Source organism: Sinocyclocheilus anshuiensis, unplaced genomic scaffold, assembly GCF_001515605.1.
Source record: "Sinocyclocheilus anshuiensis isolate Anshui unplaced genomic scaffold, SAMN03320099.WGS_v1.1 scaffold1094, whole genome shotgun sequence".
NCBI lineage: Eukaryota > Metazoa > Chordata > Actinopteri > Cypriniformes > Cyprinidae > Sinocyclocheilus > Sinocyclocheilus anshuiensis.
This window is the reverse complement of record NW_015536578.1, coordinates 531322-550780: the sequence shown is the minus strand read 5'-3', so window position 1 is coordinate 550780 and position 19459 is coordinate 531322. Positions and strand designations below refer to the sequence as shown.

The 19459-nt window shown below is 37.4% G+C and overlaps 1 protein-coding gene across 2 annotated transcripts in view; it reads right to left on the bottom strand.

Moving 5' to 3' along the window:
• LOC107702910 (collagen alpha-1(IV) chain-like) overlaps positions 1-19459 on the bottom strand; it is a 61930-nt gene that overhangs the window by 18905 nt on the left and 23566 nt on the right. Inside the window, exons 2-30 of one of the 2 annotated variants that reach the window (XM_016505352.1) lie at positions 14177-14236; positions 13794-13883; positions 12934-12978; positions 12707-12751; positions 12536-12598; positions 12327-12380; positions 12121-12147; positions 11551-11628; positions 11356-11418; positions 11220-11255; positions 11081-11119; positions 10705-10794; positions 9884-9919; positions 9473-9532; positions 8872-8907; positions 8682-8726; positions 8543-8575; positions 8350-8410; positions 8223-8258; positions 7976-8122; positions 7696-7773; positions 7528-7611; positions 7375-7445; positions 7002-7193; positions 6667-6835; positions 6486-6578; positions 6279-6383; positions 5909-6006; positions 5663-5813 (exon numbers count right to left, since the gene is read on the bottom strand). In XM_016505352.1, the coding sequence (XP_016360838.1) occupies positions 5663-5813; positions 5909-6006; positions 6279-6383; positions 6486-6578; positions 6667-6835; positions 7002-7193; positions 7375-7445; positions 7528-7611; positions 7696-7773; positions 7976-8122; positions 8223-8258; positions 8350-8410; positions 8543-8575; positions 8682-8726; positions 8872-8907; positions 9473-9532; positions 9884-9919; positions 10705-10794; positions 11081-11119; positions 11220-11255; positions 11356-11418; positions 11551-11628; positions 12121-12147; positions 12327-12380; positions 12536-12598; positions 12707-12751; positions 12934-12978; positions 13794-13883; positions 14177-14236 (2185 nt within the window). The other variant, XM_016505362.1, reaches the window with a different exon arrangement.

The following is a 19459-nucleotide window of genomic DNA, read 5'->3' as shown; positions in this document are numbered from 1 at the left end:
CCTACAACCCCTGCGAGTACGAGACTCGAACCCGCAACCTTTGTGTTACGAGTCCCGACTCTCTAACCATTAGGCCACGACTTCCCCTTGATTGACACTCTGTCTGCTCACAGTTAATAGCCAACCAGTGCAATAATATAAGTGCTGCAGCATAATTTGCCAAATGTTTCGCCCCTTCACTGGAGAAAAATTATGTTCAAAAAGAAGGAACGTGACGCTGTAATCCAAGCGATGATAGAAGTAGACGTAGAGGAGTGGGTAACAAAGTAACAAAAAACAAGGGAAGTCGTGGCCTAATGGTTAGCGAGTCAGACTCGTAACCCCAAGGTTGCGGGTTCGAGTCTCTTACCGGCAGGGATTGTAGGTGGGGGAGTGAATGTACAGCGCTCTCTCCCACCTTCAATACCACGACTGAGGTGCTCTTGAGCAAAACACCGAACACCCAACTGCTCCCCGGGTGCCGCAGCAAAAAAATGTCTGCCCACTGCTCTGGGTGTGTCTGTGTTCACTGCTGTGTGTGTGCACTTTGGATGGGATAAATGCAGAGCACTAATTCTGAGTATGGGTCACCATACTTGGCCACATGTCACATCACTTTCACTTTCAATGCATTGGAGAATACGGTGAACATAAATAAAGAAACGAAGTTGCTTGTCAGATTTGCCTAACAAGCAATCATATTTTTTTAAATAAGCCCAAATAACCGCAACCCGCGACCCGGGATTTTTTCATGCAACTTTACAAAAAAAAGAAGCCCAAAGTCGCGTATAATACGCGGACTTGGCAACTCTGCTTCTGCATCTTTGCGCTTGCAGTTTTGGCACGATTCTCTCACTGATTTGAGATTTGCAAGCGTGAGTGGAAGGCGGGATTACCTTCTTGCAGCCAATCAAAGGAGGGATTTACTCTCATCTCTCATTTTAACGCACACATACATATTAAAAAATAAAATAAAGTAATAAAACAAAGCATGATCCTTTATAAGCTGTGTACCATTAGGCTTAGTACCATGTGTAATTCTTTTTTTATTGTACATATGCATCTCTGTAGAGTAGGCTACTTTGTAAACACTATTGGCTCAAAGCGGCCAATGAGGCGTCTAGGTATTTATGTCTATGGGCGCAACTATAACGACATGTCTATAATCCCGCCTATATGGAGCGAATTTTGTGACAATATTCATCAAACAAATCCAGCATTTTGTAAATGAACACAATCTGCTTTGCAAAGAAAAACTCGACTTTCAAACAAACGCAAAACTCTATTTGAGAGAAAATGCAGAGGTATGGACAAATATATGTATTGTGTGTTACAACTGTGAGACTCATTTGCCTTTTTATGAGGAAACTTGGCTTGATTTTCTCACAAATGCGTCAAGGCAGATTTTCTCACAAATGCAACTTTTTTTTCCAAAAACAGCAGACGGCGCTGTCGGTCAATTTACGCTAGTCTCTCGAGACCCGAAACACCTGTTTACCTTTTCAGACCAATATGAGTGGGGAACAGGTGAGTTTCTGTCTTACTATATCTATAATTAACCATTACTGCTACAATGTCAGTGAAATTCACAATAAGTGCTGTAAAGTTGTTAACATGATTGATTAGCAAAAACCCAAAGAGGAAAAACTGAAAGTAAAAAAAAAAAAAAAAAAAAAAACACCAGACAGACCAAAAACAAATTACAAACATTACCACACTTGAATTGCAAGTGATGACATGCATGTAACACATATTTACATAAATGTAGGGTACAACGGGGCTAAAGGCGCCTTTGATATTATTTACATCTAAACCACTAGATGGCACAAAAACGTGGCATACTACTTTGCAGAAACATTCGCTTTTCAAGATGCACGTGTATATTTGTCTGATCGTTGTCGCTATGAAGTGAATTTTGTGCCAATATTCATCAAACAAATCCAGCGTTTTGCAGATAAACACAATCTGCTTTGCAAAGAAAAACTTGACTTTCAAGCAAACGCAAAGTGATTTGCAAATACAAAACTCTATTTGAGAGAAAATGCAGAGGTATTGACAAATATATGTCTTGTGTGTTACAACTGTGAGACTCATTTGCCTTTTTATGAGGAAACTTGGCTTGATTTTCTCACAAATGCGTGCAGGCAGATTTTCTCACAAATGCAATTGAGCAACTTTCTTTTCCAAAAACAGCAGATGGCGTTGTCGGTCAATTTACGCTAGTCTCCCGAGACCCGAAACACCTGTTTACCTTTTCAGGGAATACAGCAGACCAACATGAGTGGGGAACAGGTGAGTTTCTGTCTTACTATATCTATAATTAACCATTTAGATGTTTTAACAAAGTGACCCTACTACAGTGTCAGTGAAATTCACAATAAGCGCTGTAAAGTTGTTAACATGATTGATTAGTTCAAAAATCAGTAGTGACATGGCTAAACATTTAACTAGGCAGTCTTTCCATATAAAAACTGATCCATTCTCCATACCCCTTATCCTCAGTTGGATTGCGGGATATAGAATATATACATATACATATACATATACATATACAATTGTTCAACATTCAAAACAATGCAGGGGTATAACAATATATCGTGTCAAAATATATTGTAATACTAAATGCAAATGTATTATGAATAGCGACAATATTGTGTACCAAAAATTAAAGCTTAGACAATTTAATTTAGTATCAGATATAGTAATATCACCCAAGAGGTCATTAATTATTAATAAAAAAATTAAACAAATCACATTATTTAGTACAATATCTAAAACTTTTTAAATGTTGTAACACTGTGCAATCATTTGTGTCTAAAATAATTATGTATTTTTTTAGCAAAGCAAAATGATGAATATTTCTCATCTGGTGTCACTCTTGTCCTGTGAATTGGGGAGAAGGATCAAGTTCACGTTGATATAATACTAAATTCAGCATTTTAATAAACAGTGGTTTACCAGTATTTCAGAATGATTTTAACAAACAGTGGTTTACCAGTATTTCAGAATGATTTTAACAATGTAATGATTAGAAAATAATCTTTGGGGTCGAAGACTGCACCGGCGGCGCATTTTGTCACGTTTTCTTGATGACCACGAAAATAATTAAAAATACAGATACGAGTATGGCATCGTTTGAAACTGCAAAGGATCTACTTTTATTTGTGTATAGTCATAATAACCACAAAACAATGTGCTTTTGTAAAATAAAGAAAACAAACAGGGTGCGCTCTCTGCTGTCTCGGTCTCTGGGAACTTTCTTCACAGGCACATGAATAAAACAACCTGAATCTCAGTGAATATGTGCCTCACAAACATGATACATATATGTATAGAAAGCTTGAAATGTCTACTTTTAAAAAACAGAAAACAAATGAAAACATTGAAAACAAATATAATCTGATTATATAATCCATATGAAAGTAAGGAGAGGTAAAGATTCTCCTGTCTCACCTCATTATCGCTAATGTGATGCGCTCTGTTCACATATGTTAATGATCTGAGGTCAGCCAGGTAAACATGATGCCCCCGAAAAATGGCATCAAAACGTCAAGCTTCATCATAGAATTTAGCCTGTATACTTTCTTTTTCTGCACGTTGGATGATGGCGCGCTACACGGGTGAAGACACACTCTGGACAGCGAGGACTCTTCTCGGAGTGACTCAGATGACGAACATTTGCATTTTGAAGAGCCACTAATATAATTCCTGACAGTAGCCTTTTTTTCTTAACTTCATGAGTTAAAATGTTGCTCGGCCATATATAAAAAGCTACATATTTTCAATTGGATTTTTCCAAACAGGTTATTGTCAGACTAAAATCTGCCAATCAACCAATCAAATATTGGTTGAAATATGATCTCCTTACAGGCCACTTTTCGTTTTAAATGTTGTACAGTGCATGTATATAAACTATGCTATATATAAAGATAAATATGATAATAAACTATGATATCCCTTACGAAAATTAAAGTTGGTTTTACTATATAGTAAAAGTGTGGTAACCATGTTTTTTTTTGCAGGTGACCATTTCTTATAACGACAGCTTTGATACAAATACCATGGTATTTATTTAGTAAAACCATGGTTAATTTTTATAAGGGATATTAATGTTTAGATTATATTTTGGTACATTTATATAGCTGAATCACAATAAAGCTCACCTGAACTTAAACTAGTTTGATTATAGTAGCCTATTTGCATATTAGCCTACTCCTTTCAGTAGGTTGTCTATGTGTAGTTTTATACTTGTTTAAAATTTTACTGCAGGGGTAGCCTATAACATTTCTCTCCACTGTAGGCTAAGTCTCAACATATATAGCAGAATGACAATAAATCTTACTTGACCTAACATAAAAATAAAATTCAAAACGCTTTCATTTTTGGTACAGTTGACACTATCCACAACACATTTGCATTTTAATATTACAATATATTGTGACACGATATATTGTTATACCCCTGCATTGTTTTGAATGTTGAACAACTGTATAAGAGGATAAGAGGTACAGAGAATGTATCAGCTTTTATAGGGAAAGACTGCCTAGTTAAATGTTTAGCCATGTCTCTACTGATTTTTGAACATGTTCACAACTTTACAGCACTTATTGTGAATTTCACTGACATTGTAGTAGGGTCGATTTGTTAAAACATCTATATGGTTAATTATAGATATAGTAAGACAGAAACTCACCTGTTCCCCACTCATATTGGTCTGAAATGGTAAACAGGTGTTTCGGGTCTCAGGAGACTAGCGTAAATTGACTGACAGCGCCATCTGCTGTTTTTGGAATAGAAAGTTGCTCAATTGCATGTGAGAAAATCAAGTCAAGTTTCCTCATAAAAAGGCAAATGAGTCTCACAGTTGTAACATACAATACATATATTTGTCCATACCTCTGCATTTTCTCTCAAATAGTTTTGTATTTGCAAATCACTTTGCGTTTGTTTGAAAGTTAAGTTTTTCTTTGCAAAGCAAATTGTGTTTATTTGCAAAATTCTGGATTTGTTTGATGAACAGTGTCACAAAATTCGCTCCATACGCCCACTATAAAGCAGTACTAAACTGCAGTGGAAATGCAAACCGAGCCGAGCCGTACCATGCAGTGGAAAAGCGTCATAAGAGGACCTTTCACATATTTGCCCAACTTGTTTGTCCTCAACCCTGTTCGTCAGCCTTTCAAAGCACAGTGAAAGTTAATCAGAAAGTTTGCATTATCTGCAATGACTGGATGATTTTAAAAATCATCAGTGTCACCCAATGTTTGGTTGGTATGCTTTCCTTAAAAAAAAAAAGTGTAATTGCCAATTTTTTTATGGTCAACTTTTCCCAGGAGAAGATCAAACTGGTTGTTGTTTTGCCTGAAATGAGACTAGAACCCAGGGACACCTTCTTTAGTTCTTGTTCTTACTTAAATTCACCAAGAGTATCCCTAGAAAGTTAAGTTTCATAAAGCCACAACAAATATTTTTCTACTTTCGAAAAATGCATCGGTGAAACCACCGGGATGTTTTCCAAATGCTCAGATGTTTTCACTCTTTTGTTCTCAACTTCTGAACTCAACTACAATGAACAAAATTGTCTGCTAAATATTCCTTAGTCAGTTCTAAAGAAAGTACATTCTGAACATCTGGTAAATAATCTATTCAAATTTATTATGAGAAACCGACACAGTAAATGTACCTTTGATTCCCTGTAGTCCAGGTAGCCCAGTAAGTCCCTCAGTTCCAGGAACCCCTGGCATTCCAGGATTGCCCTTCTCCCCTGGAAATCCTGGCACTCCTGTCTGACCTATGGCACCTTTAGGACCAGGAAGACCCCTGCCAGGTTCACCCTATATATGATAAAGTTTAGGGTCAATGAAAAAAGTGACCCATTTCTATATAACTATAATACATTAAAAAGTCTAAATGACATCCACCATCATACTTTTTGCCCAGATGTCCCTGCACGACCCGGCAAGCCATCCTGACCTGTTCGACCAGGCTCTCCTGGAATCCCAGCGGGACCTGGAATCCCAGAGTATCCTAGAAGTGGGAAAGATGGATATTTAGAAAGGTGTTACAGTCTAGATTAGATAGTTGACATAATTTGACACCCATTTACGCGAAAGTAATTATTACTACCGTCAGCAAGGCTAAAGACTGAGTGAATTCATGGAAACCTATAATCTTTGCAACTATAGCTTTTTTGTATCAAATGATGAACTTTGAGGTTTAATATTTAAACATGCAGAGTATTAGAGCATTTCACCTTTAAACAAAATTTGACACTTATGGACACTATATATGGTACTTGCCTTTTGGCCCTGGGGGCCCAGGAAGGCCAATTCCCGGCAGTCCAGGGTCACCTTTGTCTCCTGGGAATCCTTGAACTCCATGTTCACCTGGAAGACCTCTGTCACCTGAGTGATAAAGTGAAAGAGACGTCAACACAACCAGCTTTGTATCAGAGCATTGAGTCCAGTTTTCAAGCAGGATGACACGTTAGCATAACCTGAATTTACCTTGAAGACCAGGTCTGCCAGTTTCTCCACGAGGTCCTGGGGCACCCTGAGGACCAGGTAAACTTATATTTTTACCAGCTTCACCTTTGGCTCCTACAAAGATATTTGAGATTGTGATTATTTTAAAGAACAGAACAATGACAACCAGTGGATAAGCACATTTTTACTCTAAATCACTGACCTGGTAATCCTGGCCTTCCTGGTGCACCAGTCAAACCTGCTGAGCCTTTTTCACCAGGTTCACCTGGCCGACCTATGCCTGGAAGACCTGGGGGACCTCTCTCACCCAGAGGGCCGGGTAGACCATGATCTCCATCCAGGCCACGATCTCCCTTAATACCAAATCTAGCCTAATTACAGAAACAAGATTTATGAATCAAATTAACAGATATTCCATGATTAAGAAAACATTGCAATATAGACAGTGGGATTCAGATACACTGTATATTAGATGCAAAAGTGGATTCAGCTATTTGTCAAGCCTGTTTTGTCAGATCTCTCAGACTTTGTACTTACAGGCTCTCCCTTGGGTCCAGGTTGCCCTGGCCGACCATCTTTTCCTGGGAGCCCATCAACACCAGCGAATCCTCTGTCTCCAGTAGTACCAGGTAAACCCTTATCTCCTTTCAGCCCTGGAGCCACAAAGATATCACCAGGCTCACCGTGAGCGCCAGGGCCACCCATTAATCCCGGAGAGCCATCTTGACCCTAGAGTTCAAGGAAAAGCAAGACGAAAGGTAAAATTTATATTGACAGGATTCCACAGTGTTTACATCCACATTTATGGTGGGTACAGTGCACTACTGATGCATTTGTATCTAGGGATTTTTGGTGCCCCAAAAAACATACTAAGTAATAAATGTTAAATTAGGATGGAAAATATACATACAGGAATTCCAAGAGGCCCAGGAGGTCCTGTCACACCCTTCTCTCCTTTACTCCCCACTAGTCCAGGAAAACCTAAAATGAAAACATCCAGGGTGATGCATAATCTCATAAAGAACAAACACACCAAAACAAAGCCTTGCTCATTTCTTCTCACCTTGCTGACCCTTTGGCCCTGGAGCACCAGGCAAACCTGGTAGCCCAAAAGCAGTGCACTCTGTGCATGTTTCACCTTGATCACCTGAAAGAGCCAAAAAAACTCAGAACCAATTTTGATGAAACCAAAACTACAGTACACAAATGGATAATTGAATGACCTCCTTACCTTTCTGTCCTATTTCTCCTTGCAACCCAGGAGGTCCAGGTCGGCCTTGAGCTCCTTTTTCGATATTACATTCTTCATCTAAAATAAAAGTAACAATGCCAATGACACTTTGGAATGGGCAATTAATGGAACCACACAAGAATCGTTATACATTGTGTCTCATCACTACCAGAATTTAACCCAATGTGCATGTCAAAGACTCTTTCTACAATGATATGGTCACTCCATTCTCTCCATGAGTTTGCTGAATGAGTTTGTTTTGTGTTTAAGATGTTCTTACTGATCGGTCCTGGTGGTCCAGGGGGGCCAGGTTGTCCATCAGTTCCTCTTGAACCTTCAAGAGACAGTCCATCAGCTCCTTTATCTCCCTTATGGCCAATCTCTCCAGGGAAGCCAGGAGATCCAGGAGGACCAGGAATATACCTGCCTGCAGTAAACCATGATCATGAAGGAAAGGATCATTATTGTAAACTACTATATAATGCTGACCTAATTCTACCTAACACTTTATCAGAGTGTTTTCTTACCTGGGGGTCCAGGATCTCCACGTTCTCCTGGATAACCTGATGAATGAAGAAAACAGATGAACAGATAAAGACACTGCAGAATTTGACAGGACAACCAGATACTGACAAGACATTATGTAGACATCACCTGTCTCTCCTTGTGCTCCAGTGGGGCCAGGAGGACCAAGAGGGCCAGGACGACCACCACCCTGTAAGATAAGCAACTACCAGTCATACCAACATAACATTGTTCTAAGTGAATCAGGTGCAGACGTAGTGTGTGGTTCCGTTCAGTATAGCAGGCATTATCTGAGTTTTTATGGAGTTGTGTAACCACTTACATATGCTGGTGGTCCTCTGTCTCCTCTGTCCCCCTAACATGAACAAACGTCATAATAGAAATAAATTAAAATAAGAATGTATAGCAATGCATTTTATGTATAGAGGTACACCATGGCCCTTCAAGATGGGGTTTCTTACCTTAAAGCCATCAAAGCCAGGAGTACCAGCTGAGCCCCGATCCCCCTATCACAATCAAAGGGATTTAAAAAGAATCTAAATCAATGTGATTTAAGTATTTGAAATAAGAAAGTATGACTAACTACAATCGGATTTAACAGGTATCCACATTGCTGATGAGATCTGAAGTCATTGTCCAAGATCACCACACCTTTTCTCCATTCTGTCCATCTTTCCCTGGTTTCCCCTTTGAAAACATAAAGTGAAGCTCAGATTTCACATAATATATAAAATACTATCATATGATGAGATAGGTCAACAATCATTATTAATACAAAACAAGATGTACAGTTATTTTATGGCTTAAGACACTTTATGGCTTAGATGAATACAGTTATTTAAGATTGAATATTAACCTTGAAATAGTACACAAAGAAAATGAGTGACATTGATAATGTGGTTCTTTTTACAGATGTTCAAGATGCTCTATGAAGATGATCATCAGGTTTTATGCAAACGTGTGGAGTTCATGCAGCTTGAGTGCTGCTGTCTAAAGCAAAATAGGGATAAGCAAAATACTACAGCATTTCTAAAAGTATTAAAATGTTCTTCAGATTAACCTTTGTCTCAACTTGTTATGCTGATAATATAGTTTATAAGGAAATAAACTGTTATTAAATTAGAAAATCACATTTTCGCTAGTGGTGTATAAAATTTGGACCCCACTGAATGTAACAGTTAAAGTTGACTGATTTATGATAAATGTATTTAGTAAGTAAATATTTAGTTGTGTTCTTGTATAGGTCACTTACGATTGGTCCTGGTGGTCCTGGTTCACCTTTGATTCCATATTGATGTGGTGCACAAAAACCCTTGGTAATGAAGGCAAAGGCTAAATTAATTGTTATTACTATCCCCTTAAAATCCAATTCACATTTATTTCTATAGCGCTTTCCACAACACATATCATTTCAAAGCAGCTATGATTAGACAAACTCAGAAAGTCAAAGATTTAAACAAAGGTTAAATTTTGTATTACAGGTCAGACATGCATATACACAGTATATATACAGTATATGTAAGTGCAAACTCATATAATATTATAATATATTTTAATATATACAAAATGTAATATACAATTTATATTATTAAAATTATAGAACTGACTCTGTACAATGTGGTTCTATTTATATTTCAGTCCACAATTCTGTGCTGCCACTTACCTTTTCTCCTTTCTCTCCGTTAGAGCCTCTTTCACCCTAGAAAATATGCAAGACACATGGAACACTTAACAATGTAACTTAGATAAAAGAAATGTAGCCCCCAAGTATTTGGACACTTAGAGGGGTCATATGATGCAATTTAAATTTTTCCTTTCTCTTTGAAGTGTTACAAGCTCTTGGTGCATAAAGAAGATCTGTAAAGTTGCAGAGACTAAAGTCTCAAATCCAAAGAGATATTCTTTATAAAAGTTAAGAGTCAACAACGCCTACCTAAAACAGCTCGTTCTAACACACCCCCACATGTCTACGTCACGATGTGGGAAGATTTTCATAACGCGCCCAAATGTTCATGCAAAGAAAGAAGGCGTAACTTTAATTCTTGCTGTTGCCGCAGCTGCCATGTTGTGGAGTCGCTGTGTATTTCGTTGTGAAAGCGAAACTACTTTGTTTGGCCTTCCAAAAGAGGACACAACTAGAAATCAGTGGTTAAGTTGTATTTACAGCACTGTTCCAGAACAGTTCAACCCAAATATTCAGATGTGTGCTGCGCATTTTATGGAGGATGAGGACTGTTTCCTGAACCAGTAGCCTACAATGCGTCTGTGGCACAAAGGCTGTTTCTATAAAGTTGGGCAGTTCCAACTTTGCAAGGACAGTCTGGCGCTTCTGACTCACAGCCTGTAAGTATGTTTTTTATATTTAAATAATTTGCCACTGATGATTCAAACAGCAGTTTAGAGCAGTGTAGAGTAAATAATGTTCTTTTTAGCAGCATCATATGACCCCTTTAAACCACAAATAAATATTCGATGATACCATACCGGTTGTCCAGGTATATAAATTGTCTCAGTGCCTTCTTGTTCCTCTGGTCTGCCTGGTGGACCAGGGGGACCAGTTAAACCTCCTTCTCCCTGAAAAAAATAAACAGGAAATAATATGATAATTAGTGAGACTAAACCAGTAAAGATGGCGGTCAGCTTTAGTGATGCAACAGGTGGGGGGGGTGCAAATGGGGTACAGAGTTTGAGGCTTATGCTTATTGTTTGTATCATATTGTCAGCTTCCAGTCATGTTCAATAGCAGGAAGTACTTAGGCAGATCTAGTTTATTACTTTGTGTTTGCCTGGCTGAAGCATATGCTGCAAGTGCCACTATAGGTTCGAATGGCAGATGTTTTATGAGCCCATGGTTCCTCACCTTTTGTCCTTTCTCACCAATAAATGTCAGCTTGTCACCCTACAACAAGGACAGTTAAGACAGACGCTGGTCATTTCAGTAAGTCTAGACTCAAATGTTATCAAATATTCAAAAGATTTCAAATGAGTGAAACAGTTACCTGCTCTCCCTTTTGGCCAGGTTCACCAGACCTTCCCTTCAAAGAAAAATCGTATGCTGTGAGATTCAGGAGCAAGTTCACTGGTGTTGGTTAATTGTGCGTAAGGCTACAAACTACATTTTAACTTTAGACTCACAGGAGGTCCCATTGGTCCAGGTGGGCCGATTGGCCCTTGTTGTCCAGGATTTCCTTGTTGTCCCTAAGAAAGAAAACAGAATTAGATAAAGTTTGGAAACAATGGAACATGTTAACATATACAACAGACAAGAAGTTATCAATAGTAAATGCATATTTTCAACATGAACACAAAGAAGTGCATTAAAATCATTACTGGTGAACCGGGTTGTCCTGGCAAGCCCCTGTCTCCTTTTAGAGGGATGGGTACTCCAATAATACCACCTGGATCTCCCTATGAGAGTGAAGTATGAGCACACACAAATTTCACTACACCATTTTTACGATACATGTCAATAACTAATGAACTCTACTACTTTTAAGAATTCATTATTCTGAAAATATAATTCATTATTAGTGATGTCTTTTATCATATTACCACCATTTTATAAAAGCAACTATGCACTCGAGAATGTACGTTATATTGATTTTACCATGGTTACAGTTGTTTTAGGCACTCTTCATACTTCACGTTATGCTTCTTTCCAATTTTCAACCAGCTTTATATTGTGACAATGTCAGTAGTATAGGTAAATTATTCATGTGTACAGATACAGAAAAAAAAAAGTATGCATTTCTGCTTCATAGACAGCGAACTTTAATTAAAAGCCAATAGTGAATTACCACTTTAAGAGCACCCCATACTTGTGGAAAAATCACTGTAACATATGGCCGTCCATGACTTATTGCTTTATTATGCAAAACTAAGTTAGAATGTGTTCCATACCTTTACTCCCTTCAAACCTGGAAAACCCTGAGTAAGAATCAGAAAAACATTTGTTAAGTCGGGAATATTTTGTTGGACTGGATTAACAACAAACAGTGACTTATAACACAATGTAAGATGTACATTTTTATCTAAAGGCACAATACATTAAGCACTGATATACATTTGACATATTAGAGTCATATATGATATAAAACTACTCATACTGGTGGTCCCTGCACTCCCAGAACACCTGGAATTCCGTCAAAACCACGCTCCCCCTGCAAAACACAAAATAAATCTTCTATTCAATCCCACTGAGGATTTTCTGAATAATTTAAGACAATTAAAGTAGTGGCTTATCCCTATAGGCTCACTTTGCATTTTAAGGATTAAAAAATTCATAGGTCTCATAAAAACAACAAACATGGTGTACCTTTGTTCCATTGCAGCCTGGGATTCCGTGAGGTCCTGGTGCCCCTTCTAGACCTGGAAGACCCTGTAGAAAATCAAAACAATAGCAGAAACATATAGAGATGCAGAGAGTTTGTTTTTCCTAAAATTCATTAATGATGATCAATTTTGTTTGAACAGAAGTTCAACTTACAGGAATACCTGGACGTCCTGGGAAACCAGCCACACCTGGTGGGCCCTACAAAAAGAAAAAACTCTATAATATATAATATTGTAAAAGTTAAATGTATATACAGTGTCATAGTGTTGCTATTGTAAAATTATATGTAAAAAATATTTGTTTTATTATTTGCCTTACAGAAAATGACTATATTATAACATAATATATTTATTTAGCACATGATATTTATGGACACTTACTCTGTTTCCTTTAAGTCCTGGAGCTCCTGACTCCCCTGTATCTCCCTGGGTTAAAACATAAAAACATATTGAAAGAACACTGCAATTCATGTTTGCTTTTGCTCATTTGCATTTGAAAACTACATTAGTTCATTTGTTAGTTATTTACCTTTATTTAACTTACCTAACTGCAAAGTGTTGGTCACCATTTGTAAAACCTAGGGTGACCATGTTGAGCTTTTCAAAAAAAGAGGCCTATTGCTTTTTAATGGTAAAAACCAAAATAAAACTGTTAACATTGGATAATGCTTTATTTAATGCATTAGGAATTATTAATCTAGGTATAAATATACCATTTATGCAACTTGTCAGATGTTAAAAAATAACATTAACTTCTGTTTATAAATGTATTGTTCATTGTTAGTTCATTTTAGCTTACAAAGTCACTCCTTTGGCTAATGTGTTGTGCATTACTGGACTAAAGTGTGCTTCTAAAACATAGGCTAATTCTTCATTGAATTAGCATTTTTGTTTGGGTATGTAGATGGAGTCAGACGTTCACTATTGTACCTGAAGCTGTATGGTGCTTTTTACATCGGTGTCACACATACTGTGTGAGCGAGGCAATTTCATTACGGTGAATTGGGCGAATTCTGAGATGCACTCATGCTCCCAGTGTGAATACTGCTGTAATCTGTTACTGCAAGTGTTATGTAATAATCAGGCGTTACGCTTGTGCATAGACATGTGGTCACCCAATAAAACCTAAAGCAAAACCAGTTGAGATCCACTGCACCGCACTAGTATGTAGGACACACACACTCTCAAAAAAGGGATATTTTGTATTTTGAAATGACTTCAAAATCAGTATGGTACTTTACCGTTGGTCCCATTGACCCTGGGGGGCCCTCAGGCCCTGGCAATCCAGGAAATCCTACAAGGCCCATCAAACCAGGGAGCCCAACCTCACCCTAATAAGGATGAACGAAAGATGATGATTTAAAGAAAATTTGTGTTATCCACCTTTTCTTAATAAAGCAGCATTTCCCATGTAGTACATTTCATATGCATCCCACATTCACTGTTGATCTTACAGGACAGAGTATATACTGTTAACATAATCGCACCACTGCAACAGATCCTTCTATGTAAGTTTAGCACTCTGACATTAGGAAATGCATCCATAAGGTAATATATGGCACAAGTGAAGGTGTCTGACAGAAAAATTAGCTATAAAGGAGCAAGCAGAGGAAAACATACTCACCTTCGCCCCTTTAACACCACTGCAGTCACATCCACCACATGAAGACCCCGAGCATCCACCCTGCAAGCAGAAAATGACTGTGAAGTTCCAAACTGAACCATTAGGAGGCAGTAAACACATAATATTGGCATCAGCAACAGGTTTACAGAGTAGATGGCTTTCAAGGACAAGAGCTTTGAACCAAATTATGGGCGACGCAAGGGTGGCATAAGACCAGTAATTCAAAGCTGGCGGAATACTAATGATCTGGAAATAACATGACAAATTAATATATGCACATAATTTTTGATGTATACTTTGAAAAATGTAAATAAGAAAGTTCAAAATCGTGACCACCATTTCTTTGCTTACATTGTGCAGTTTTGTCTCATTTTTACGATTATTTCTCGTAGAGTAACAGGTAAGATATGAGATATTTGAGAAATTTTTTGTCTAATAATCCACATACCACAGACAGTATTTGACAGAGAAGCAGTCTACATAGATTTCACTCAGCCAAAGCATATTTTAAAAGATTTCAATTACATATAGACACAGGTTGCTCTTTTTGTGGTGTCCCTATGAAACAGCACTTTATATTTTTGGGGACTTTAAAGGGGCAACATGCACAACACCACCAGTGCAAATAACGCAGTAAACTGTAAAGTGAAGTAATAGTAGTCTTGTGCATAATAGCCTAGGGGCAGTCGTGGCCTAATGGTTAGATAGTCTGACTTGTACTTATTAGCTTTCTTTCCAATGTAGCGCTGGAAAGTCTGATTCATTCTGGTGAATTGCTTTGTTCTAAGCACTCTTCTCTTTCATAAACAACATTGGAAAGTCTGATTCATTCTACTGAATTGGTTTGTCCTAAACGATTCTCTCTATGGGTAGAGCTTGAAAGTCTGGTTCTTTTTAGTAAATCGGTTAGTTCGGAGGGTTGCTGTAAACGATTTAAAGATTCAGTTTAATTGTTCCATTATTTTACAGTTAATTGTGTAGATATAAGTTAAAAGAATGCTAAAAAATTACAGCTGATATTTCTTCGGCTTCATTTGTTAAATGGAAAAGGAAGGTCAAGTCAAGCTTACTGTTTTATAGGTATACAGGAGACAGCTATTAGTTCCCTAATCATTCACCCCAAAGAGAGAGGTCCCATAAAATTTTACTATGGTCCCCATGAATCTTAGCAATTAGAACTGATGCATACAGAAAATCTTCATACCACACACAATATATACTGCATACGTATATACAGTAAATGTATATGTTACCGTGAAAATAAAACAGATTGTTTGGTCTATCCTGAAAAATGACAGATACCATAGAGGGACCTGTAAATTCAAACAGGGGCATCAGGCCAAGAATTGAACAGACCTGTTCACCTGTTATGACTCAAATAAAGGCCTGGTACTGGATCCCGGGAACCCATTTTTTCCATCCACGCATCCCTCTATCACTGCAGCCGTTCTCTCGCTCACGTGTGAGGCAGGCAGCCAAATGTCTGCACATCTGGAGAACCAATGTGAGCACTAGCAGCAGCTGCCGGGGTCGGCCTGAGACCGCGCTGCCCCCACCCATGAGCCCTCCTAAAGGCCTAACTGAATCAGCATGTGGGTGCTGAGGACCATGAGAATCACTGCTTTCGGTCTCAAATATCGCCTGGGGCGTGACCTGCTCTGGCCATTTTTACAAAAGTTTGAGACATTCTTCCAGCAATTCACAGACAAGCTTACAAAAGTTTATCCTTTTCTGCAAGGGAACTGGATGTCTTGTAAGGAAAATACCTCCCCACACACACACACACTCACACACTATCACGCCTGTTTTTTAACTGTTTAACGTAATGCTGATCTACATCTTAACAGTCAGTCAGTCCATTTAAACAAGTAGGCACTGTCCTGTTACACTTGTTTTTGTTGTCAACACTATTAAATAGGTTAGTTTGAAAATTAGGTCATTTAAGCATGTGCCTTTTTGACTGTATCCAACAGTTAAAATAGTACAGTAATGCCATTATATGTGATAATTTGACTAAATTGTACTAAATCATTTTATTTTGTACATTTTAACTACAAAAAAAAAGTTAGTTTAGATATTTCACTTTTTTGTACAATACTGTTATTGCATGATTTCCCTGTCATTATATTATATTATATTATATTATATTATATTATATTATATTATATTATATTATATTATATTATGTTATATTACTTTTTTTAGCAAGGTGAGAAAACAGGTAGAATAATATCAGTCCAATTTCTACATTTTGACAGAAACACTCAGCTTGGATCAGCACAGCAGGGGAACTGCTTTGAAATGGGAATTTTGTTTTTCCTTCTTGGGTCAGTCTTGCATCCCAACAAACCCAAACATGACATGAGCAGAAAAATAGCAAAAGCAGACAAGAGTGCTGATAAAACTCTTAACAAATGCTTTTTATAGACATGAAAAATGTGAGTGCTTGAAAGTCGTTGCTTTCAAAATCATTATCGTGAGACTTTGTGTTTGGCCCATGATACATAAGCCAGCTCTCTTCTGGTTTTGTCTAGGGTGTCTATGCACTGCTCTCAGAGCAAACAACCCGTGAAAGTGAGAAAATCAATCAGGCATGAAAACACAAAGACACAACCTGTCCTCACCTTTACGTTTCTGCTTGTTTAAAGTACAAAGAGCGAGATATTTGACACCGTCAGTGTGAAAGGAGGCTGTTTCACAAACCCTAATGTAGTTTCTTTGGCTTTTAGTATTAATTTGCTAATATTTTGGATGGAACGACTTTGATAATTGGTTTCAGGCTTCGACAGATTGTATAATAAACATGTATAGACATTCATTTCTAAATGAGCTATGATTTTTAGGCTCTTTGAGAAAAATAAATAAATGTTGGACAGATTTATTTTCCATGAATGCATGGAAACAAATGATTAATCATTTGAAATGAACTCATTCGAATTGCTTGTTTTGTTGTGTGTGCCAGTTTCCATTTCTAACAGTTGTTTTTCTTCTCTTGTCTCCCTTGAGCTAGTTGTGTTCACATATATGTAACAAGGTGGGTGACAATGTTTGGGAGGCAACGGTGAAATATAGATACAGTGAAATATAAATACCACTATGATTGACTATTTACTTCATCAATGGGACAATAGCTACCTTCACTGCAAAAATAAATTATTTTCTTACTTTATTTTGTTTTCCAGTGCAAATATCTAACGATTCAAGATACAAGCCAAAAGACATAAGATATGAAGTGTTGTTTTCTGGAAAATGAATCAAAATGAAGTGAGTTTAAGCTTAAAACAAGACAAATATCTTCCAATTGACCCTTCACAAAGACCCGCCCCCCTTAGTTACTGTTGCTACATCCGACAAGCCATGGCGCTCTCTCATCACACATCATGTTCTCACGCAACAAAAAATACATTGTGGATCAAAGAGGAAAACTGACAACGCACTGACAGACAAGACAGAGCAGGTTAATTTTGGTATGAAACAAAGTCTCAGCTTTCAAATTCTGTCATTTTTTAAGAACTTCAAGCAATAAATAGCGTTTTGTGGCTCTTTAATGTGTCGTGACAGATCGCTGTAGCGCCTCAGTTCAAGCATCACGTGAACCAATCATCTCTTTCTCTTTACTAGTTATAGCACAAAATAAACATGAATGAACACCAGAAAGTATCTTGTTTCAACTGTGGAAAGATGTCAATACACACAATTTTCGTAACGTAAACGTAAACGTAAATCTACTCTCCTGTCTGGTTTGTTTGTCAGACAAATGACAGATTCAGCATTATGATTGGTCAGATCGCCTGTCAATCAAACTCCCAGCGATGTGTGAATTGGGTGAGAAAAATATACTTAATTCAAAGGGAAAACAAGTTTATTTTTCTGACCCATTGACAGATTTTTGTTCTTGATTTGACCCTAATGTTGTGTTCCAGTCATATTGACCAGGAGAGGATTTTTGTTTTTCCCTAAAATGTTAGTTAATGTTAGACATAAAACTTACTGGCTTACTGACCACAAATAATGATTTTTCACTCAAAAATTGGGGTGCATAAGCTCAGATCAATGATGCCCATGATCAATCCGCTCCAAAAAGAAATACAAAACCTGTGCTAATTGAAAGAAAACAGATTCAAAAAGATTGAATCCACGTTTTGGTGATAATATAGCATAATGAGAGAATACCAAATTAGGTAAAGAATTTTCAGCACAGCACAAGGGTTGAGAAAAATTAAGAAATTTGCAAGCAGATGTTAAAAAGATAAAGGTGAAGAAGGAGTGGGAAGTACACATGCAATTAAAAACTGCAGGGAGGGTGTTTTAGAAGGGATCATTTAGAGGCCACTTTGAGGCAACTCTCAGTATTTTAACTTAATGAGTGCAGATAGCAAGAGAAGGAGTGTAAAATAGTCAAAAAGATTGTGAAATGAAGCCCCTAAATCCCTGAGGTACAAACAGCTTGGGTGGATTCTGTCGGTTTGGCTTCCTTCCATGTGTATTTCAGCACTGAGAAGCTGGTACAGACTTTCTTTTGCTTAAACAGTGCAGAAGACAGATGTAATGTATAATGTATGCAAGAAGGAGAGAGAGAGAAGCAGCCTGTGTCATATGTCAGGCTGGCCTTTCTCATTGACAGGATACAGCAGTGGAAAGAAGGAAGACTGATACCAGCTGTCCAGTAAAACTGTAAAACAGTTAGTGTATAAAAGAATTCACGTCATATGCATTATGTAACAGAGAGAACATTTCTTGTTAATCTATACTGGTGACTTGATGCATGAATCTCAGATATAACCTGAAAGGTCAGCTAATGCTGTTCACTAAGGCATTAATTGGAAGCACACAAATGGTTCTTTTTTAAGTTAACCTTGTATTATGATTTATCAATAGATCTTTTGCCTGGGCAGAAGTGTCACATGAATCTTGCCTTGACAAACCTTCAAACATTCATAATCTCTGCTGCATTAAAACATACAGTTCATTTTATATTCTGAAATTCACAATAGCATAATGCATTAAAGATGTATCTAGTTCAGCTTGCTCTCCTGAAACCAGGGGCCGGGGCCTATTAGGGGGCCTTGCAAAACTTTCAGGAGGCTCCAATCAGTTATTTCATTATTTAATTATTTATTTAATTAGTTATTTTTAAAGTTATTTTAACATAATCTTAATTACAATGCTAAAAATATACACCAAAAACACTACAAAATAAAGATGTATAACATTAAACCAACATCATATTTTTGAGATTATTTATTTTAACAGAAATACCAGTACAAATCAGCTTAGATAGGA